Source organism: Nanorana parkeri, unplaced genomic scaffold (assembly GCF_000935625.1).
Source record: "Nanorana parkeri isolate BGI_ZX_2015 unplaced genomic scaffold, ASM93562v1 scaffold15, whole genome shotgun sequence".
In the NCBI taxonomy this organism is placed as follows: Eukaryota; Metazoa; Chordata; class Amphibia; order Anura; family Dicroglossidae; genus Nanorana; species Nanorana parkeri.
The window spans coordinates 2,126,371-2,150,140 of NW_017306283.1; the positions used below are offsets into that span (position 1 = coordinate 2,126,371).

The window sequence follows — 23,770 nt, forward strand, 5'->3', positions numbered from 1 at the left end:
GGGGGGTCCTAGGTGACATTAGGGGTCTTGGAGACCCCTGATGTGTCCATAAAGAGGACCTGTCACATATTTTGCTATCACATAAGGGGCTTTTCTAACCCCCCTATGTGATAGCAATAAAGTTTCCCACCCAAAAATGTAAAGTTACAAATAAAAAAGAATTACATTCTTTTTTTAAAGTCCCCCCCATACATACACGCATGCAATACGTGTGAAAACGACGATTTCGCCCATTACGCCGCACATGTTACATATCGCCGTGAACGTCGGAATGAGAGCAATAATTGTAGGACCATTAATCACTGATAACACTAAACTAATGAGCGGTAAAAGCTTTTAAACCGTACGTGTGAAAACGACGATTTCGCCCATTACGCCGCACATGTTACATATCGCCGTGAACGTCGGAATGAGAGCAATAATTGTAGGACCATTAATCACTGATAACACTAAACTGATGAGCGGTAAAAGCTTTTAAAGCGTCACCTATGGTCAATTTTGGGCATGGTAATTTTTTGCGATTTTGCGGGTGCGCGCAATTTTAAAGCATGACATGTTTGGTGTCTATTTACCCGACGTGACCCCGCTTTTTATATTTTACCAAAAATATGGGTAATAAATGGGTGTGGTTACTGGGGGTGTGGCCACTAAAGGGTGTGGTCACTGAGGGGCACTGTAAAGCTTTCTCGCACAGGGCGCCTAAAGGCCTAAGGCCGGCCCTGTCTGCTTCCATACTATGCGTGGTCACTTTGAAAAAGGAGTGAAGGGAAAATGGCAGTATCACTAAGTATTCCACAGGAACAGAGGAAATAAAAACTTTAGAGGCAAGATTGAATATATGTATACAGATATACTGTACCTTAATTCTTTGGGTATATTGTATGCGTAAAAAATATTGTATACATTAGCCTGAGCCACTGTGTGTGTGTCTATCTATCTATCTATCTATCTATCTATCAATAGATAGATAGATAGATAGATAGATAGATAATATATATAGATATATATAGATATTTCTAATTGAATTCTGAATGGGTAGACCATTTGTTTTGATTGAAGAAATTTCGATCTGCACAATAACCTTTTTCCCCCCCTGATTTTCACAGTTGGATTTCAGTGTTAACAAACAGCAAAGAAGAAGCACTTAACATGGCATTCCGCGGAGATCAGAGCTCTGGAGAGAGCAGTTTAGAGGACTTGACGAAAGCCATCATTGAAGATGTACAGAAAACGCCAGGAAACTATGCGTGCTGTGATTGCGGGTCACCAGGTAACACTTGCATGTAAAGCCTTTTACCAGAGAGCCATACTTTGGGGTGAAATGCTGTAATGCAAACTTCCTGCATTCTGCACAGTTCTGGCTCTGTCTGGCTGCTTTATAATCCCATTATGACCCTGATGATGTCCATCTAGAACAGAACCATGTAGCCAGTATTACATTTGTTCAGGGGAGGATCAGTAAGTGCCCAGTGAGAGACATCTACCTATAGCTGGTTCTATCTCTGGTTGGGGCTGATAAATGCATGGTGCATGTGGTAGGTGAATGGTTGGCTGCCTTTTCTGCCTTTTCTATGAAGGAATGAGAATGCTCAGCAAATGTTAAAGGGGTTTCTCAGCAAAAAAATCTGTGCATGTCATAGATAATATTCACAACCCATGTTCAATCATACCTGGGATTCTTGTATCTCATGGTGAAGTGAGATGTCCTTGCCAAAATGTATTTCTCTTCCGTTTATTGAAGGACACTTGACTGATGGGTTATGGTGCCCCCTACAGGAGTATGTCACTAGGCACAAAACAAAATCACAGCCTAGGGGTGCCTCTCTACCTAGTGTCAAGGAGTAAGGACCTAAGCTCCCTACTTGGGAATGATAGTTCCCTTTCTTCTTCCAGAGAATTATTTTGTAGCCAATAGGCACAGGCAGATTCTTGTTACGTGCGGGTTCGGCTGCAACATCCCTAGCTTAGATTTGGGCAGCATGTGATTTTTTTTGTTTCTCACAGGAAGAAAGAGGGGAGGCATATATGACTGAGTGCCTCGGTTCATTTGCCAGTGTTTCCCTAGACCAGGGGTAGGCAACCTTGGCTCTCCAGCTGTGCTGAAACTACAAATCCCATAAGGCATTACAAGCCACAGGCATGACTCCCAGAGGCAGAAGCATGATGGGATTTGTAGTTTCAGCACAGCTGGAGAGTTAATGTTGCCTACCCCTGCCCTAGACAGACAACTCTGGGGGGCAGTGCCCTGTCACGGGGCAGGTACCCCCTCTTGTCTTACCATGATGTGATAATTGTACATCCTCCTTTCCCCCTTCTCATCCCTGGTTGGCTTGGAGTGGTCTATGGGTACTCTTTTCCCCTCTGATCCTGTGTTGTGTGTCCAAGTGGTGCATGCTGCAGTACATAGTCTATTGCTGACGCGTCCACAATGGGGCAAAGAAGTAGAGACCAGCTACGAAGATGTGACACCTTGAGGCAATGCTAGTTTCGTCGAGGGGGGTGTACTGCATAGGAATACTTACCTTATTCCTCTGTTCTGCTGCAACTTGTGATCTTCTTCACGCCTTCTCCAGCCGTGGAATGGGGCTGGCCCTCAGCACCATCACATATAATGCAGGTCCAGCAGTGGCCGCTGGTACCACATTGTATGTTATGACATCGGTAAGGCACCCACATGACCTGGAGAATAGAAGCCTATTTCCTAATAGGTTGGACTTGATGGACTAATGTCTTTATTCAACCTCAAATACTATGAAAGCGGCTTAATGGAACCGGTCACCAATCAATGAACCAGTAGGGAGGAAGCCTGCAGGACTAAGGATTAAGGTAAGTAATTCTCTCTGTTCAATCCCCCTAGACTAAACTAGCATTAGGCCACTTAATATACAGGGTTTGTGTGAAGCACCCTAATGGCATTTTGTTTGCCAAAGTTTAGCTTTAACATTTCTCTCTAAAAACATTTTCAGTATTTTAAAATTCCTTCGCTTTAATTAAAACAACACCTGTTAATTCTACCACAGTGACAGCGGCTTGTTCAGGCACTTTCTGTTATTGGCTGACAACGCTCTGTCTCCCAGTTTTGTTTCTGTGTTGTCACCTTGTGACATGGGCTTCTGGTGGAGACTAAAAGCCACCATCGGAAGAATAATATATGTTTAGACATAGCAACTGGTTTCTAAATGTAACCTCAGTGTCACAGTGAATAGGTTTACTGGCATTGATGTTCTGTAAATCGTGCTTATTATCCATATGTAAAATTGTACTCCTTTAATAGGTATTTTTATTTTTACCGATGGACAGATACCGCCATCTGGTGGATAAATAGTTTAATACATTTATCTATGTTCGTCACCAGCAAAATAATGAAAATCAGTAGTTTTTAGTCACTTATATATTTTAAAGCCTTACTCTGGGCACGTGGCACAAATTGATTACCCCCCCTCCATATACATAATATAATGCTCATTTTGTCTAGGGGGTTGTAATGGAATAATACTTTACACCTCGGTCTTTCAGCACCCTGCGAGGCCATGGGACAGGGTAAGTATTGTACTTATTTAGATGTGCCCTAGACTGAACGAGCAGTATATCTTGTATATACAGTTAGGGGGGCCATTATTTACTTTTGCTACCGCCATGGAGTTCCAATTCATATTTTGGGTTTATGTTTATAAATTGATGTTTTATTCATTATTTGTATAAAATGTATATTATAGGTATAATTATAATAAATATTTTACAAATAAGCATTTACTTTAAGATGCTTCCACAATACAGTACCAATATTGTAATAAGCAAGCACGGCCTCTTCATTTAATTGATTTATCATGAACATTAAAAAGAATAGGGATGTACCGATACCGATACTAGTATCGGTGCCGATGCAGAGTAGGTAGGTGAGTACTCCGTACTCGCCCAAATGCTCCGATGCCTAGCCCGATACTTCCTGTTTCAGGAAGTCGGGGCAGTACGTCATTACACGCTGTCTGGCTTCCTGGTTGGCCGGGAAGCCGGCTCCATGCTCCCTCATCCGGGATCGCTATAGTACCGGGAAAAAAATATTGGTACTCGATACTGAAATACCGGTATCGGTGCATCCCTAAAAAATACAAGCTAAAAATACCATGAAGGGGGAGGTAGATGTCTCCCTTCTTTGAGTCATTTGGCCTCGTCTGTTATTCAGAACACATTCAGCCTATTCACAGCATATTAGTAAATGAGCCTTTTAAAAAACCGGGATTAATTGCCCAGCTATCACAAGACAGTAAATATGAAGATTGTATTTGCAATGTTTCTTATTTACCTATGAAGAAAAGAAAAAGTTTTTCCGTCATGTACATGACCTTTCAGTAAATATACATACAGTAAGTACTATACATTCACATAAGTAGTATTTAAATGTTATTTAGACTTTCAGAAAACTGGTATTTGCATAGGATTTTCCAGGGTAGCAGGTAGTGGTAAGACCACACTCCAGATATACGGTCTCTTGCTTTGCCTTTTGTCCACATTCGGCAGTGACATAGGTAAGGATCCCGTAGTGTTATGTGTCGTGTGGCTTCATATTTGCCACTGTCAGATGTGGGAAAAGCATAATAAGGTCACAGACCAATGGGGGGATTCAGTAGCTGCACTCATTTACACCGGGCAAGTTGGCTGCATTTTGTTACAACACAGGCAAAATGCATTAACCTGCGAACTTCTATAAGACCCATTTCTATGTCGGGTAAAAGCTTTTGGTTCAGTGCCCTGTGCAGTGCCGTTCAAGTAAATCGGCTTTACAGTATATAAAATATTGTACTACTGTAGGTAGGCCAAGGGAAGATTGTAGGTGATGTGGTTACTTATGTCTCAGCTGGTTCTTTCTTCATATCTACTTTGTCTTATATTTGTCTTTACAGATCCAACATGGCTGTCCATTAACTTGGGGATTTTAACTTGTATAGAATGTTCCGGCATTCATAGGGAAATGGGTGTCCACATCTCTAGAATCCAGTCTCTGGAATTAGACAAATTAGGCACTTCTGAACTCTTGGTGAGTATAGCTTATGATCTAATGGACTCATCATGGGAATTGGTAGCGGACAATAAAAGCTCAGCTGAAAAACCAAGCTAAGCCTTTCACGGCTGTGGACAGGGGGTGTAGGGTAGACGCCTTCAGTGGTGTAGTTTAGTTAGTATTGGGATACCTGCAATCCTTTCTGCTTTCGAAGGCCTAAGATAAAACCTTGGTGGTAGGTCAAGCTTCATGTAGCCACAATTTAGTTCAAGTGAAATATGGTGTAGGAGCATTTACCTTGCTTTCATTGTTGGTCCCTAGCACTTTAGATGCAGAAAACCTGTGGGAAGGGCACAACCTCATCTGATAGATCAGCACACACACTAGCAGTGGTATGCAATGGCAGGAATACTTCCTTTATTCTGATGATTGACCAATGACAGCGACTGGCACTAAAGGAATGAGAGTAAACCGGAGCGAGCAAGTGCTTGTGTGTGGGTGTGAGGTCCCTGCTGCTCTGACATCTAAGGTTTAGAAGCTCAGCTCAGTCTCTGATTGGCATTTTGGCTCCTGATGTATTAAGAAGACCAGTTGCTAGTTTACAGACGAGATGTCTCCATACACAATAAACCTGCAAACAATGACAGTGAATTCAGTATGCTAGTTTTAACTTTAGCATCTAGCATGGTCCAAGGGGCAGATCATCAAGTATGTAGGTACCACATAGGATCAGCAATATATAATCTGTTATATGAAATCTGAGCCCAGATTCTGTTCTGGGAGGGAGCACCGAGACTTAATGAGATTTAATACATTGACAGCTGACTAAATTCCACTGGTGTCCACACCAAACTGAACTTTGAGTCTTGGTTCAAGACTATTATCTGTTCTCACACCTTTTATTTGTATTACAGCTGGCCAAGAATGTAGGAAACAATAACTTCAATGATATAATGGAAGGGAATTTACCCACTCCGTCACCAAAACCTACTCCTTCCAGTGATATGTAAGTAATAAGAAAGAAGGTGGAACGTTCCTAGGTACCACAAAGTCAGCCATTGTGTCCTGTAAGCCAAGGTGCATATAGCACACCGAATTACTTGGAAGAGCTCAGCTTTTTTTTTTAACTAGACCAGGGCTCAAAATTTCAAGCCCTGAGTTACTAGCCAGGCCTTAAGGGCCTGTTCACACGACGTCCGTTTTCTGTGCTGACCTGATCGTACGCTCCTGCACTAAAAATGCATCCCAATGTATCCCGATGTGTTTTATGGGCTACAGTTCTCACGTGCGCAGTCTGTTCAGGTTACGACAGAAAAATACTGCATGTCACATTTTGTACGGTCCGGAAACGCAAAACGCATCAAAAACACACTGCACTGCAGCTAACATACTGACAGCCCCACTCCAGCAAATTTTTTTTTTTTACTGGAACTCATCAAAAACACGGCATAACACATAGCACCGCGTCTGCTGATCCGCACCTGATCAGGACCTGAAGCTCATGTGAACAAGCCCTAAAGGAGAACTATGAGGTGAGTGGAAATCACTCATCCTCATAGTGCGAGCCAACGCGTGACTATGAAACTGTCACACGTCGGATCAATAGATCGGGAAGTGAGCAAACACATACCGTCGCTTGCTCACTTCTCGATCATCTCCCTACAGAGAGTGGTGACTATCAGTCACGGCTCCCTGCAGGGATTCCCCCCCCTCTCTGATCCTCCAGCGCTGACTGGAGGGACGGACGGGGCGGGCACAGCTGCCTCTAGATAGGATGAGCCCGCTGTCACTCATGCACCTGGGTGGATCTCGACAGTAATGTCGGGATCCGTCCTGGCTGCGGCGGTCTCAGTATATAGCGGGCTGTAGCTCGCGATATACTGAGCTTTGGGTCACGGGAGGATGTCCTCCGGTGACCCTTAAGAGACCTATGGGGAAAACACTTACCCCATAGTTCTCTTAAGAGTTACTCGCCACCAGTTGTCCCACCTAACCCCTAACCTGCCCTGGCCTTAACTCTGCCCCTAAACACACTCTCCTAAATGATCTTATGATAATGTTTATCTTATGATAGTTTCCATTTGCAAACGCAAGTACCTGACACAGGGTTCCCTAATCGCACCTGAAATATAGGTGTGAATGGGGCCTAATATATACATACACTAATACAATCCCCAATGTTACCCTGCCCCCCACCCTCCCCTGCACAAATAAAATAATATACTTCCTCCTCACACACATAAAATGATACATTCCCCCTATTCCAAACTCCCCCCGCACGCATAAAATAATATGCTCTCCCCCCACCACACACATATATTAAATAATAGAAGGTGCAGACCTTACTAATCCATGCTTTCGGGCCAGAGCTCAGGACTGTCAGAACGCCAAAAGGATCCGAGTGCCGGAGCAGCTATGCAGTTTGCATTCGACAGAGATGCAGATCGTGTAGCTGCTCTCAGAAGTCAGGTACGCTGAGTCGACAGCCGGCTGCCGGCCTCATAGTAGCGGTTCCAGAGTTGGCCTGCAGGCTGGTACTTTGGGACCCCAATTTCCATTCGCCCTCACTTTATTTCCACTCTCCAAATGCGAGTAGGAGAGTGGAAATTTTCGGCCCTGCACTAGACTGTTGAGACTGGTGCTTGCACAGTTATCCCACCCCACTAATCTGTGTGTAAACTTTTCCACAAAGTAAGAGTCTCACCTCATAGCCCATACGTTTTGGTGTGGTACTTACCTTCATCACACTGCCCTGGCTACTGTCTGGCACCCTGTAAAATATCCAGTACTTCCAGGTATTGGAGAACTCACGATATTTGCTCTTATTGCCTCTGTAAGCTCAGACGCTGAGTTTACTCATGGCTCCAGCAGGCAGGGTACCCCGGAACATAAGTATGAGTAACAGAGGTGATGTGCCATGAAGAGAACCTGTTATTTTGCCCTGAATGGGCAGAGTGACTGGTTTGGTTTAAGTCAGCACCCTATGCAGAGACTTCATTTCCACTTTTTGTGTTTGAGGAGCTCCTTATTATTTCAGCCATTACCTATAGAACATGATCATAGTTTTCCATCAGCCCACTGACTGAATCTGTGTCGGAAATTCCCCTGCAACAGTGTTACCACATCTACTAAACTGAGTCAGTCCATCACTATCAGTGCCATGCTTTATTTCATGTATGTCTTCTCCCCCTAGGACTGCACGTAAAGAATACATCACAGCCAAGTATGTGGAACACAAATATTGCCGGAAGATATATGCTTCAGGGGCAGAGAAACAGAGCGAGCTGCTGGAGGCTGTGAAGTCGAGGGATTTACTTGCACTAATTCAAGTCTATGCAGAAGGAGTAGAGATCATGGAACCACTGGTAGAATCTGGACAGGTACCACGAGTATGTTAATTATTGAAAGCCTTTGCTGAGAAATATGGATTCTGCTATTGGTGACTGCTTTCTGTAAATGCTACTTGTCTGGCTGTCAGCCTGATCCAGTGGCTTCAAAACTGACATGGAGTAAGCATATTTGTTCTTGACCGGTGACTCAGAAAGTGTTCAAGATATTGGCAACTAGAAAGATTGAACATGCACAATCATTACCTTGTCCTTGCAGAAAGTAAAGCAGACAGATATCCTTTTAACTGGACTAATCCCTGGGTGGATACAATAGGGGCCAATTATTCCAATGTTTTTGAAAACTGGCTTCCCCAGGTCGCCTGGTAGTAGTTAGGGGTGTTCTGCTGCCCATAAATATAAGGAATATTGCTCTGTCTGGGCATAATTGCCCAGATAGGACACTGGCCTTTTCTGCATAACTTGATAGGCTGATCCCTTAACTTTGTTGATGGATATTCTGGTTGTCCTATCCATTGATAATGACCCCCCGGCTGGTCTTTTGTATTATGACAGCGGTGGGTGTACCACTGTCAGAACACCAGAATAGTCGCTAAAGCTGATCGGCTGCAGTCGCTGTTTGGCTGAGATTTTTCAGACCTGCGAAAAAAAGTCATTTTTTAAAATCCGGTTCCAACGGGGCCAACCACTGATCATAATCTGACTATTGTATGGCCAGTTTAAGCCTCCATTCACACCAATACTTTAGGTGCGATTTAGTATCCCTGCATCAGGAACGTGCGATTTCCTGCAGCAGGAATCCCATATCTGTCATTTACAATTGGCAGCTGTCACCCATTTAAGTTTGGGTGAAATCGGCATGAATGCTGGCACGCTGCATGTTATATGTGATATAATTACATGCGGTTAGGAATCAGTCACTATTCCTGGATGCGTGATCAATATGATACCATAACATGCGGTGTGCCAGCGTTCTACTGCTTTCAAATGTGCCCGATGTCACCCGATTATTAACTTAAACAGGTGACAGCTGCCGCTTGTAAACGGCAGATTTGAGATTCCTGCTGCAGGAAATCGCAAGTTCCTGATGGAAGAATACCAAATTGCACCTGAAGTATAGATGTGAATGAGACTAAGAAGAAGTCTCATATTTTTCACAGCTCCGTCCCCTGACTCCCACAGTGTATGTTGCTTTTGATCCCATGCTTAGAAACTGAGATACAGACTTTGGCAGCTCACTCCTCTTCATTCCTGACCACGATCGTAAAGGAGACGGACTCTTGATTTTTTTTTTTTCTCGAGGGTTTAATTACACTTGAAATGCATACGTAATAATATGCATGTGCTTACAGTTACTGGGGGGTTAACCCCGACTGTTTCATAGCCTTGGAGAATTGTCCTGCTGCCTTTACCAGAACCAGACTGATAAAGGCAATTATTTTACACCAACGAGTAGAGTTTGGGACAGTATGTGGAAGAACTCAGAACCTTGAGTATTAAGCGGTTAGATTTGGCTGACCTGAGAGACCGGTTCTCGGGCCTCACTGTGATCAGAAGGCAATTCTTTTCATATGCTAGAAGTACATTGCGGATTAGGCACTTTGTGAAATATTTGCCAACAGACTGTTGGGTAGCTACTATTTGTTTTAAATCACTGCAGGTATACACAAAGCTGTCTTTTTCTGACATCTGGGAAAGGGAGACGGCAGGAACCTAAAATCTACAATCTATGGGAAAGAACAGAAAGGGGGACATTAGAGAAACCTTTAAATACACTAAAGCCGGCCATACACCTATAGATGATCTGCAGATTTTCTATGGTCAGATGAAAAAAGTGCAACAGATTCCTCCATCTACGCTACACTGTGTGGATGGAGGAATCTCCACCTGGGCCAAGCTTCAGTATCTTGCTAGTCGGCCTCACTGGCTCTCAAAATACCTGAACAGTGCCAGCATCCAATCAGATTGTTCAGGTATTTTGAGAGCCAGTGAGGCCGACTAGCAAGATACTGAAGCTTGGCCCAGGTGGAGATTCCTCCATCCACACAGTGTAGCGTAGATGGAGAAATCTGTTGCACTTTTTCCCTCTGACCACAGAACAGATAATCTATACGTGTATCGCCAGCTTAAGGGCGTGAACAAGGTTAAGGAGGGCGTTGTTTTTAATATGAGGCTAAGATCAAGAGCACGGAGGCATGACCTCAGACTATCATGAGAAAAATGGAAAACTAACCTACTGTAAGTATTATTTTAGCTAAAGAGTAGTTGATGCTTGGAATTCACATCCAGCAGAGGTAGTGAATCAGTCAACAGTAAGGAAATATAACCGACGTGTGTCATATGTTGGTGGCAGCGCCAGCAGCTGCACAGATTTTCAGTATTGGTTACATTCCTACTCCCAGTTGTCTGCTTTCTAGTGGAAGTGATTTCAGGCAGCTGGTAAAGCCGACCGAAATTACTTCCACATCCTCCGGAAGGTGAACACCCCCTTTCTGATGGCAGTAAAGTTACGTTAAAAGAAGAAAAAAAAGTTTAATCAAATTAATAACACCCAAAAAAAAACAAAAAGCTCCTCACCCCATGTACACACACACACACGCTGACAAATAGGAAAATAATTGGGTCTCACCACACACGTCACAGTGAGAGCAATAATTCTTCCCATCATAAACTGTGAAGACTTTAGAAGCATTTGAACATTGTTAGGTATTGTAGTTTTCTGCTGGTACATGTGTGCAATTTTTAGGCTCAACATATTTGCTTTCAATCTATTCTATCTTCATCTTTTATATACTTTAAAAGAAAAATAGGTATTACGCGCTAAAATAAATTTGATTGGTTTTATTACTGAAAGTTTGGGTTGTACTAATATTGTGTGACAAAGAAAATGTCAACTGCCAGCATTTTATTTTGCAGGGTTTCTGCTTTCTGAAATATATAAAGTTTGGGGGTAATCTTGGGGCCTAAAATGTGCTTTTTAACATGTGTGCAAAAAAAAAGGATTTAACATGCTTGGGACGAACATAGATCTATACCTGGGACGTGCGGTCAGGGGAGGCAGAGCCTCACCTAGTATTATGGAGGAAAAAGCTGTCAGCTTCAAGTCTGAATCTTGACAGCTTTTTCTCCATTCAGATCGGCTTCTATCAGGTTACAGAGCAGATAAATCCTCCTCGCTGTGTAACCTGTCATGGACGGAGCGCTACCTGTTAATTACCGGCCGCGCTGCGTCCGGCTTGTGACAGGTAGTTAGGTTACAAAGCAGCGGGCTTCCCCACTACTTGTGCAACCTAACTTGGTGAGGCAAGAGCTGTCGCAGCCTCTACTCTGTGTTAGAGGCGTGAGCTCTGTGGATGGTTGAACCAATGGCAAAGCGCTCTTGGTCCAAGCTGTCCAATCAAAAAAAAAAAACACTGAGGCCATCGATCGCCTCAGCAGTGAAGAGCAAGTGAGGGACAGGGAGGCTCCTCCCTTCCTCCTTCACACTAGCTTGGAGGGCGGGGCTTCGGGCGGCGGGGCATGCTGGGGAATGCCTCACCCGGAACCAGAGATACTGCATGTTATCTGATCTATACTCAGATAACAGAGAATTAAAGAAGGGGCAGAGTCATTGTGTTCTTTTGTTCTTGTGTTTTGCAGGAGCCAGGTGAAACCGTTCTCCATTTTGCAGTGCGCACTGCTGACCACACCTCCCTGCCCTTAGTTGACTTCTTAGTACAAAACTGGTGAGGATTTCCTTCCTTTTTTTATCATACCTGTATACAAGCACTCTTATTGTGGGGCTTTCTTGTCAACCGCTGTATTTTGGAACACATAGAGCTGTGAGCAAATGGAAAACACACTTTTTGACCTGCTTTGCCTGTTATTCAAACATACCTCTGTAGGTCATGCTGCATCCAATGAAAACAGAGCGGGCCAAACCCAGCCCCTGAATTGCCATGTGTACGGCTCCTTATGGGCTTGTGTTGATGAGCTTTCTTTTTACCCGCTGCGTTTGCTAATCAAACACATGGATTCATATAGTAAACTCTGCATTTAAAAAGAAAAGGCCGTGTTTGCATAGCTTTACCTGCCATTCTAACACACCTCAGTACAGAGTCCAATGCAAAGCAGCAGGTCAAATGCAGCCTCTGAGCTGCCATGGGTACCACCCAATTGAAGTCAATAGGATTTTGCTGAGCTGCGTTTGACGTGAGTTTTTAAGGCGGAATTCAAGACAAAAGAAATATTTTTCAGGGCGCTGCTCAGGTAGAATAAGATTCCTAGATGTTCACTTTTTTAAGTTCAGGTCCATTTTAAGCATCATAGAATTCTGTATGCATGTTAATTGTGCTTATGTCTTCTCTACCCATCTGTGTTCACAGTGGAAACTTAGATAAGCCGAACAGTAAAGGCAACACGGCGCTACACTACTGCTGTATTTATAATAAGCCTGAATGTTTGAAACTGCTTCTGAGGGGAAAACCAACTATTGACCTGGGTGAGTGCTGCATTCCTGTTGCCATCTTTCACTTATTAATCATTATTATGCTTCAGGCTAAACTATAAAACGAGCTCTATAGTCCTCTTATGTATGTTATCTTCAGCCATGAAATCATTTTTCAGGTCAGCCAGGGTAATAGTTTGACGTACTATTACATAGTAAGCAGCAGTGGGCTGTCCCTTGGGACGAGTTATGCAAATATTAACATACCTTGATGGGTGGATGTCAGTCTGGAGGAGTGGGCATTCCTTAGCATGCAGGCTGATCTAGGTAATGCCCACATGTCATGCCTCCATGGTTGAAAGAAGTGACATTCAATGAAAGAATGGGGACAGGGACAGTCAGGCTGGGGAAGGAAAAGCTAAATGATACTGGATATCCTCCAGCCAGTAAATGAAATGTGTGACTTGAGCTTCAAGTCACAGTGTGCAATGAAATGAGAGTAAGCAATTCCAGTTCAGTAGAGAAGTCTGTGCAATTGTGCAAGACTAAAGGTAACATTGGAGTTCAGCTTTGTTTCTGTTAATGCATTTCAGCTATTTGTGTCGCAGTTTGGATCTAATTGCCTAAAAAGTACCTAAAACTAATGTCAGTTTGGGTGCAGGGTAACTGGAAAAGACTATGTGTATAATTATACTTACTTTTGCAGCACCAATCTGATAGTCCAGAATGTGGTGAGACTCATATATCAAGTCCTCGTCACTTGTCACATCCAAGGCTTTCGTTTCCCATGGTTCTTGTTGACATTAGGCCTGATTCACACCAAGACGACAGCGTGCTCGTTGTTTCACTTGTAAAATGCACGCACATTAAGTTGCGTGTTTTTATGAATGGATTGCAACAGATAGCATTTCCTATTGAGTCTATGGGGACAAAATGAGCTGTAATCTGCCACAAAGAAGCTCATGTAATTTTTCCTGCGACAGACGTTTTGCTTATTGCGACAAAACGCTCAGGTGTGAACAGGAGCCATAAGAATGAATGGAATATTTTGGGGAAAGCTTTTTGTTGCAACCATACTAGGGATGCACCAATACTGGTATTTCGGTATCGAGTACTACTACCGATATTTTTATTTTCGGTACTCACTGATACCGGAAGTTCCCATAAGGAAGCCAGGCGGCGTATAATGACTCGCCACCCGGCTTCCTGATTTGGCTTTCTGGCCAATCGGGAAGCCGGGCACCCTGTAATAGTAGAAAAAGATGGTAACCACATACATTTATAACCAGCCTTTGTAGCAGGGTGCACATGGGAAGGCTTACAACAGGGGCACCCGCAATTTTTCGTCTGGATATCTACTTTTCAAGTGACGAGCTCAATGAGATCTACCAACAAAAAAACACCTGCATTCAGAGGCGGGAGGGGGCACAGCTGTGCATTGAAGTCAATGGCACCGCAGCCACGCTCCTCACCCGCAGTGCAAGCACTATTTTTGCAGGTCGCACTGGACCGGAATGCAGGCACTAATGTGCTTGCGTTCCGGATGCGAGCGATCGCACTGTGGGTGGGGGGCATGGCTGCGGTGCCATTGACTTCAATACTACCCCACGCCCGCCCCTGAACGCAGGGAGTCAGCCGGATTGCATCTCAGTACGTTCTAGAGGCGCCGGAGTCCTGCCCTCCCATGGTGCTCGTGTGGCCGAATGTGGCCAACGTAGCACACGGGGAGAGGTGTCCTGCCCCTTTCCGTCTGCGGTGTCTAACACATTCAGCCGGCAGCCACATGAGCTCCGCGGGAGCATAGCCGTAGCCCACTCCTTTTGTGCCCGGGGCAAGAAAAAAAACAAATCTCGGTCCATAAACCGAGCGCCCGACTTTTCAGAGGGGGGTGACACCAAAATGACTCGGAGTCATTTTGGTGTCACCCCTCCAATGGTGGCACCCGGGTGCACCCACTGTTCACCAGGACAAAAAGAGAGTGAATCTTACCTGCAGACATACAGACAATACATTTCTGAATACAGGATTAAACACTCCACCTATAAAAGTCCAGAATAAGATTTTATTTGCAATCACCAAGAGAATGCCAACACTTGTCAGGGATTGCAGAGGTCCCCTTCTTCAGGGCTGAATAAGATCATAAGAATGAAATCCAGCACCAGGAGGACAGGTTAATTTTTAATATTCACGCTGAAGGCTTTATGTCTCGGTCTAGTAGGCTGCCAAACTAGAGTGAGACATAAAGCCTCCAATGTGATTATTATTAATTACCGTCCCCCTGATGCCACTGCCCGGTCCGGATTTCATTCTTTGCAGCTTATTCAGCCCTAGAGATGGAGGGCCTTTGCAACCACTGAAATTTGTTGGCATTCCCTTGGCTATTGCAGAAAAAACATTTTGTTCTGGACCAGGGGCGTCCCAAGGCCCAGTGATACCCCGCCGTAATCGCGCATTCGCGATTACTTTATTGCGCATGTGCGGCCATCTTGGTGATGGACGCCAACAGAGAGAGGATGTTCACCCGGTGCGATGAGGTATGCCGCCAGGTCCCCTCCTCTCTCCTGCAACTGTCGGGCTCTCGGTCCATAACCGAGTGCCTGACTTTTCAGATGGGGTGACGCCAAAATGACTGTCAGCCATTTTATTTTCACCCCTCCAATGGTGTCACCCGGGTGCGGGCCACACTCCACTAGTGACGCCACTGTTCTGGGCTTTTGTAAGTAGAGTGGTGCTTCTATGTTTTATCCTATATTCATGTTTCCCTAAGGACCAAAGTTCTAGGAAAGTTAGAGCTGCAAGTGTACTTTGACATAAAGACTCATGGCTACATCAAATACATGGAGAAATCCGGTGCTCCTTGCCAGCTGATAAATATTGAGCAATTAAAGCCTAGCACTGGTTCTAACCCTTCCCACATCTGAAAGAAATCTCCTTATTGTCCATATTACCCGGATTCTCCCTTCATGGTTACAGTGCAGGTTTTATATGAGGTCTGCTTTGCTCTCGATGTCAGACAGATATAGAAATGATGATGGCGTAGCAATTACATGTCTACTTTTCTCTTGTAGTAAACCAGCTGGGGGAGACCGCTTTCGACACTGCGAAGAGATTCAAAGCAGCCCAGTGTGAGGAACTGGTGAGTGACCGCATCCTGACCACATTAGTATACTAATACACACATCTTGCTATAAAAGAGCAGCCAGTCAGTTATCGGTCTTTCTTCCAAACCAGTCCGTGTCGTTCCAGAAGCACTTTTTATTTTTGTGCATTCATGTGTGTTGCATTAAACCAAACCAATTATTTTGAATGGGATGCCAATAACCTGCCAGAGCCAATAAAACGTACCTGACCCCTTTTTGTAATGCAGTGCAATGCGCGTTGCCTGCTACTGCAGTTAGGATGTCGTTCTCAATGGTCCAATGACCTTTGCAACAAAATCTATTTTCTAAAGGTATTTGTGTGGATGTTTGTCTTAAAAGGCCAATTTCAGCTCAAAACATGCCTTATGTTAGACCCAGTGATGTAATTACTGGGTCTCTGCTTCTCTGTGCAAAATTAGCAGATTGTGGCTGGTGGGTGGGGCCGTCAGGGTGCTGTACATAGCTCCCTGAACACATTACAGCATCTTGCCTCAGTACTGTTCTCAAGGGCCATCAGCACTGATGTAAGCAATGGACTGACTCTTGGGAGGACTTATGCAAATATCAAAATGCTTTGATGGGTTGGTGTCAGTCTGGAGGAGCAGGTTTTCCTAGGCAGAATGTACAAAGGTCTTGTTGCACTCCTTTACCGGATATCACAATAACAGGGGAGAGTGCTCATAGTGACTGCGGATGGCGCCGCTTGTTACATGAATAGTCACCAGCGCACCAAAAGTCCTTTCAGGATCAGCATGTGTTCATTTATTAGGAACCATGTCAAATGAAGACGAGCCCTTTCAGTGCCGCGCAGGGTCCCTTCATCAGGCTTAACCTTCCATGCATACTGCCCTAGGCAAAGTCCATGTGTGATGCTGAGCCTCCATGATTGAAGGAACCACTAAAAGCCAATAATTGAAAACGGCGGGCAAGAGACAGTAATGTTTGGTGGGTAAGAACTAGATGGTGCTGGATGTCCTCCAGCCAGAAAATGAAGCAAGCTCTATCTGCAATGAAATCAGAGTAAGCAATTCCAGTACAGGAGAGGAGCCGGTATAACTGGGCAATACTGAAGGGAATGCGGGAGTTCAGCTTTAAGGAAAGACAAATGTGTAACTTAACGTGCCCATGCAAGTGCAAACATCATACGATGCCAATACATACCCTTCAATGGCTGTACAGGGCTGGGCAGTGTCACAGTGAAGAATTAGGGAAAGGGGATGAAGTGAAGTGTTTCAGTGTGCAGGGTGAAGAGGTGACGGATATATGTAAAGGACAATTTCACCTTAAGAGTCAACTGGACTTTAATTTATTTCTTCATGTATTCATTTACAGCTTTCCCAAGCCATGACTGGTAAGCTGAACCCACACATCCACGTAGAGTATGACTGGAACCTGCGTCCGGAAGAAATAGATGAGAGTGATGATGATTTAGACGACAAGGTGAGATTTACAAGTTCAGGTGTCTGTTTTATATTCATGATTCCCCCTTCTTAATTAATGATTAAGATGCTGGGCCTGTGAGGAGGACGAATTCTAAGCTCACAACATCCAGGAAATTGCCATCTCAGAATATGGTTGATCAGTCCACCCACGGGTGAATGTTGGTGGATTTAGCCAAGAATTGTCCTGTTCTACATCTGGGGTATCCTCCTAGCTCCTGGCAATGTGAAATATGAAATCCAATATAGGAGTTAGAGTTCACACTTCTGGGATTATCAAGACTGTTTTAAACTACTAACATTATGGACTGACCCTTTAAAGAAATCCTGTCCTGAGAAAGATATGCAGGCTTCCATTGCTGGTCCTTATCTGGAAAGTCCTGCTAGTTGCCAGGCTTTTATGTTAACCTGCTGGATTTAAAGTGTATGTCCAGGAAACAAAATAAAAAATGTAATTGAGGGGAATTTATCAAAACTTAGGCAGGCAAGATATGGAGCAATTGTGCATGGCAACCAATCAGCTTCTTTCAATTTCAAAGCTTAACGGGACAAACTGAACAGAGAAGCTGATTGGTTACTGCTGTAGATTCCCCCATTATCTTTACAATACATGCACCTTTTCCCATGCTGCTGTACTGACATTTCAAACAGTTCTGCCTACTGGATTACAGAGCTCTTCCTTACCCCTCACCCCTCTCTATCTTTTTCCACATCCATACATTGAGGGCAATTTATCAAAACTGGAGCAGACAAAATCAGGAGCAGCTGTGTATGGCAACCAATCAGCTGCTATTATTTTCAAAGCTTAACTGAGCAAACGGAAGAAAAAGCAGATTGGTTGCAATGGGCAACTGCTCAACATTCTGTCTGCTCCAGTTTTGATAAATTCCCCCCCCCCCCACACACACTTAACATCAAATAGGGGAAATCTGTGTAGAATTTTTAAGCAAGTAGAAAAGCACTTGGCATGTAAGAAGCAATGTTTACATATTTTTATTATGCAATGTGAATGGGAACAAATATAAAGAATGTGTTATGCCAATTTGGCTACAAGATTTTTATAAAGTTCTCTTTTCATCACAAGAAATAAGATACCTATATACAGTGTTTTAGGATTTTGCTTCAGGTAATCACTAAATATGGGCCAAAACTGGTATTCGTAGACAGTCCAAGCCCAAACAGCCACCATGGAAGATGCAATTGTATGTGGGTGACATCACATGTATATGTGTCTGTTATACAACCACCTTATTTCTAACATCTCCTAATCTGTTAGGTCTGGTGACTGTGCATGGTCACGTAGCTTCATGAAATCTAGGATAACTGCTGCGATTCGGTGATCTTGTACAGATTTCATGTGGTAGAATCTCAGTAGTGTATTATTATTATTATACAGGATTTATATTGCGCCAATAGTTTGCACAGCGCTTTACAATATAAGGAAGACATTACAGTCACAATACAATTTAAGACCAGATGGTAAGGAGGGCCCTGCCCGTGGGGGCTTACAGTGTATCTAATTAGTTCCAGAACAATGTAAACTGGCGGCACTTAAAATTCTATGCTGACAAACTTTATTGATCTAGACAAATGAAGAGTCCCCACCTAGGAGCTTTCTCTACTGATTTGGTTTACCCTCTACGATTAAGCCTAACTTAGTGGGTCAGAACATGTCAGAGGTTCCCAAGCTGGGACTCCTTGTCCAGATTTAAAAAAGAATGTCTGGGATACATTTTGCAGAGTACCATCAGTTTATGTTTTTTCCCAAATTTTGCAGTGAGTGGGACATAGGACAAGCCCCAACCTGGCATTTAGCACCGGACTTGCCTGGAGGGTGAAGTGACTTTGAGCTTGGGAGCAGCGCACTATGTCCTTATTATTGTATCTAACTAGCTCTTCTTTTCTTCTTCATCCCCAAAGCCTAGTCCAATCAAGAAGGAGCGTTCGCCAAGGCCGCAAAGCTTTTGCCATTCCTCCAGTATTTCCCCCCAGGATAAGTTGTCGTTGCCTGGCTTTAGTACTCCACGGGATAAGCAGAGACTGTCTTATGGAGCTTTCACTAGCCAGATCTTCATGTCCACCAGCACAGACTCGCCAACGTCTCCCATAATCGACGCACCACCACTCCCGCCTAGGAACACAGGAAAAGGTATCTTAATTTTCCCTAGTCCTTTCCATGAAATGAGTAACCTTAGAAAACCATTGGAGTTATCCGATTGTTAATTCATCATCTTAATGCTGTATTTCAAAAAAACGAATCCCTCCAGAATCTCTGATATGTCCCTTTTGACTTGTCATTGCAATCATCTTTGCCTGGGGATTCCAGTGGTGAAGTATTTCTAGTTTTGGGCCATGACCATCCCGAAGCCAAATTATGGGATTTTCAGTAATACAAACTACACAAATAATGTTGTATCATTTTACCACTGGAATCTCCAGAAAGCTTATGGATCAGCCAGGCTTTGACTTTAAAGCAGCACTCCAACTATAACACAATTGATCGACATATAATTTTACCTGCCAGTCCACCTCATAGCTCTAAAGACAAATAGTCAATAGTAACCCTGATATTTAGAATCTGCGGTTTCTTATATTCTGCCTGCTTACTGCAAAAGAGGTAATTGCTGCGCTTTTGACCTTTTGTAAGTCTAACACTGTCAGCCTGACTTCAAATGTTAGCTGTAACACAGATAATGAAATGTGAAACAGAGAACAGGCAGTTGTATTAGCAGAATGTTAATGTTCTGGTATTGATTTTTGAACAAATATTACTGGACTGAAGAGTTTATAATGTCTTGGAGGTCAGGTATAAAGAGGAGCAATCCATACCTTGGTCATGAGGTCCTCTTCAGGATCAGCCAATTGTATGGCAGAGGAACCACACACACAACACAGTTTAATAAATTAAAGGAGAACTATGGGGTCAGGGCTTTTCCCCATTACTGTCTGGATCCACCCAGCTGCGTGAGTGACAGCTGGCTCTGCCTATCTAGAGGCAGAGCCAGCTGTACCCTCCCCCGTCCGTTCCACCAGTCAGCGCTGGAGGATCAGACAGCGGAGGGGGGGATCCCTGCAGGGAGCCGTGAGTGACCGTCACGGCTCTCTGCAGGGATAGATCGAGAGTTGAGCGAGCGACGCTATGTGTTCGCTCACTTCCCGATCTATAGAGCCGACGTGTAACAGTTTCATTGTCACAGGTCGGCTAGAACTATGAGGCTGAGTGATTTTCACTCACCTCATAGTTCTCCTTTTAACCTTGCTTTTAGAAGGTTGCAAATATGGAAAGTCATCAACCTAAACTGTACCACAGGCACATGTACCATTTTATTGGCTTATGATTAATATGATATGATCCAGGAGAGTATTTCAAACTGGCTATTCGCCAAATGTCAGGGACATTGAAGACCGAAAAAGTCGGTGGAGCAGGTGACATGACCAAAGAAAGGAGCTCAGTGAGGGCAAGATGTATACTTGTGCGTCCCACTACGCTATTTCATAACTATGCCCGGAGGTTCTTTTTAAGGGGAGCATTTGAGGATAGACATATGACAACTTCTATTGCTGATTTGGTGTTTAAATGGGCCTGGGCTGTCATGTTGATCCTGATTTCACCACCTAGCAAGACACTGAATTGGTACAAGTGTGCAGTAAAGTGTGAACTCCCAATCTGCATTTTTTCTGTTCTGGGTCATTGGCTCGCTAGATAGTAAAGCCAGGACCAAAGTGACAGCCTTGGTGCCTTCAATGTTAAGCATGTCAGCAATGGCAGCCTCCATATTTCTATCCTTTTCGAAATTAAAATGTTCTGCCCATTTATAAAAATAAGTCATCCTATAGCCGTGCGTCAGCAAGATTTGTGGACTGTGCTCCCTGCCTGCCATCACACAGCTTCTTTCTGAAATCTTCAGAACAGTACCCACTCAAGCACGCTGCAGATGCCCATCACTTCAATGGGAAGCCCATTGTTGAGGCTGTGGACAGACTTTCCACCAAAGTGAATGGGCCACACTGCATGCCTGGAGGCTGACCTGTTGTAAGTGGGGCAGAGAAGTATGAGTGCACCTACCTACCCTTTAATGTTACCAAAAATAACTTGCTCAGAAATGTTATTAAAGGATTACTGAAAGTTGGCAAATTATTTATTTGTACAAATGTTTTTGGGTTTTTTTCTGTTAAGTTTTTATTAATTTTAAGTTAAAGCATAACTCCAGTCACATGACTAAATACACATCTGGAATATATAAATGTGAATGGTTTTATCTGCCAAATGATTTGTAATTCTGTCAGTTTTCTGGTCCATGCAGCCTTGTCAGACGGTACAATCAGGTAACAGACCTCCCTCAGTGTACACCACAGTTAAGCATTGACTGAGGATGCACCAATACTGGTATTTCGGTATCGAGTACCGATATTTTTTCGGTACTCACCGATACCGGAAGTCCCATTAAGCAAGCCAGGCGGCGTTTAATGACTTGCCACTTGGCTTCCTGATTAGCCGTGAAGTCAGGCGGCTGTAAAGACTCGCCACTCAGGTTCCCAATTAGCAGGGAAGCCGTCCTCATGCTTCTCGTCACTATGTGGCGAGTGAGCATTGAGCCAGCTTTCTGGCCAATCAGGAAGCCGGGCGCCGTGTAATGACGCAGCGCCCGGCTTCCTAATTGGCCGAGAAGCCGGGTCCATGCTCTCTTGTCACCTCATGACAAGGGAGCATGGAGCCGGATTCCCGACCAATCAGAAAGCCGGGTGCCTTGTCATTACACGGTGCCCGCGCTTCCTGATTGTCCAGCTTCTCGGCCAATCAGGAAGCTGTGCAGCGAGTCATTACACGATGTCTGGCTTCCTGATACAGGAAGTATCAGGCTAGGTATCGAAGCATTTGGGCATGTACGAGTACTCGCCCAAATACTCTGCATCGGCACTGATACAGATACTAGTATCGGTGCATCCCTACTAGGGACCCTCCCCAGGCTGTAATTGGACAGTGAAACAGCAGCACACTGATCAGGTCATACCTCTGCTCTCCCTTCTGTAATCTTGTTTACTGTGCAACACAGTAGCTCTGATTGGGTCTGTGTGCTGCCTCTTCCTGTCCAGTCTAAGTCCTGTTGTTCAGGAAATTACAGAAAACTGATATCAGAACAGATTCAGATTCAGATGCTTATGCATAGCTGTCTAATCATACATTTTGATACATAATAGGATTACATTGTTTTGATATCTGCTTTGAACTCTGTGCCTTTTGAGGTTACAGAATCAGGGGGCATACAAATGAACCTCTCATTCTAGTTCAATAAAGAGGTTGTTCAGGAGTTAAACTTTTTCCACTCGTTTACAATTTCTGCCCTAACGACCAGTCCATCAGATCACAGATAATTTAACATATGGGCTTAGACTCCACACAGCCCTCTTCTCTGTTCTGAAGGTTAAAGAGCAATGATGGGCAATATGTGAAACCATTCACTGAGCTACTAATGCTTTTCAGCAAACCCTGCAGCACTGTTAATGTGTAACTGTACATTTGGTGCAGTTACACTTCTATGGCAGTGCCCCACCTCCTGTCCTATACCCACTTGTCCCCAAACCCAGCTACAATTTGCTGACCAGATCGCAGAGCCTCTTGGGAAATCCTGGCCGGGCCTATGCTGGTGCTTTACACTCCTATTAATTCCTATTGAGCCAATCGTTTTTATTGGTATGGTGCTTGGTGTGAGCTCATCCTCAGAAGTTCCATAGGGTTGAATGGAGAGTGCAGAGCTCATGAATTGCCCTTGCCCGTAAGATCTTAACAAGCCCCCAAACCAGCAACAATTTGCTGACCACATCGCAGAGCCACTTGGGAAATCCTGGCCAGGCCTGCGCTTGTACTTTGCACTCCCGTTCATTCCTATTGAGCCAATTGTTATTTTTTTGGAGCTTCTGAGTGTGAGTTCGTCCTCAGAAGCTTCATAGGATTGAATGGAGAGTGGAGAGCTCATGTGTGGCCCTTGCCCATAAGATTTTTGACGACAGTGACACTCTGGTCTGGTCAGTGATATTTTGCTGGTTTGGAGACAGGTGGGTATAAGACTGGTGTGTGTGTATCTCAATACAAAGTCTAAAAGTTCATTTCCTTATCCTTACCCTGAGTTCTTTGAATTAGACTGCAGCAAGCCTTTATGTAACACCATTCTCATTGGTAGTGTTTCCTGAAGCCGGTGCTGTGCAATTTCCTCTCTTTGCTTCTTGTATTGCCAGTTATGAGTCATGTTCAAACTTTCAAGACAGGCTTCAGTCTGATTGGTGGCATGGAAAGTCCTAGAGCGGACCATAAAAATGTAAGGTCTACTTGTTCTGCAGCCCCCTCCCCCTACCATAGTAAAACACTGGAAATAAATGTAAAAATGACGTGCTTTACATGCTAGTTTCCAGCAGTAGTGCAT

General features: G+C 44.1%; 1 protein-coding gene across 8 annotated transcripts in view; it reads left to right on the top strand.

The window, feature by feature from the left end:
- ASAP1 (ArfGAP with SH3 domain, ankyrin repeat and PH domain 1) overlaps positions 1 to 23,770 on the top strand; it is a 222,158-nt gene that overhangs the window by 182,907 nt on the left and 15,481 nt on the right. For all 8 annotated transcript variants that reach the window (XM_018558673.1, XM_018558708.1, XM_018558717.1 and 5 more), the window contains 9 exons: positions 1,107 to 1,270; positions 4,902 to 5,035; positions 5,914 to 6,005; positions 8,193 to 8,379; positions 11,986 to 12,071; positions 12,711 to 12,826; positions 15,841 to 15,908; positions 17,245 to 17,352; positions 19,272 to 19,500. In XM_018558673.1, the coding sequence (XP_018414175.1) occupies positions 1,107 to 1,270; positions 4,902 to 5,035; positions 5,914 to 6,005; positions 8,193 to 8,379; positions 11,986 to 12,071; positions 12,711 to 12,826; positions 15,841 to 15,908; positions 17,245 to 17,352; positions 19,272 to 19,500 (1,184 nt within the window). The remainder of the gene's footprint in view (positions 1 to 1,106; positions 1,271 to 4,901; positions 5,036 to 5,913; positions 6,006 to 8,192; positions 8,380 to 11,985; positions 12,072 to 12,710; positions 12,827 to 15,840; positions 15,909 to 17,244; positions 17,353 to 19,271; positions 19,501 to 23,770) is intronic.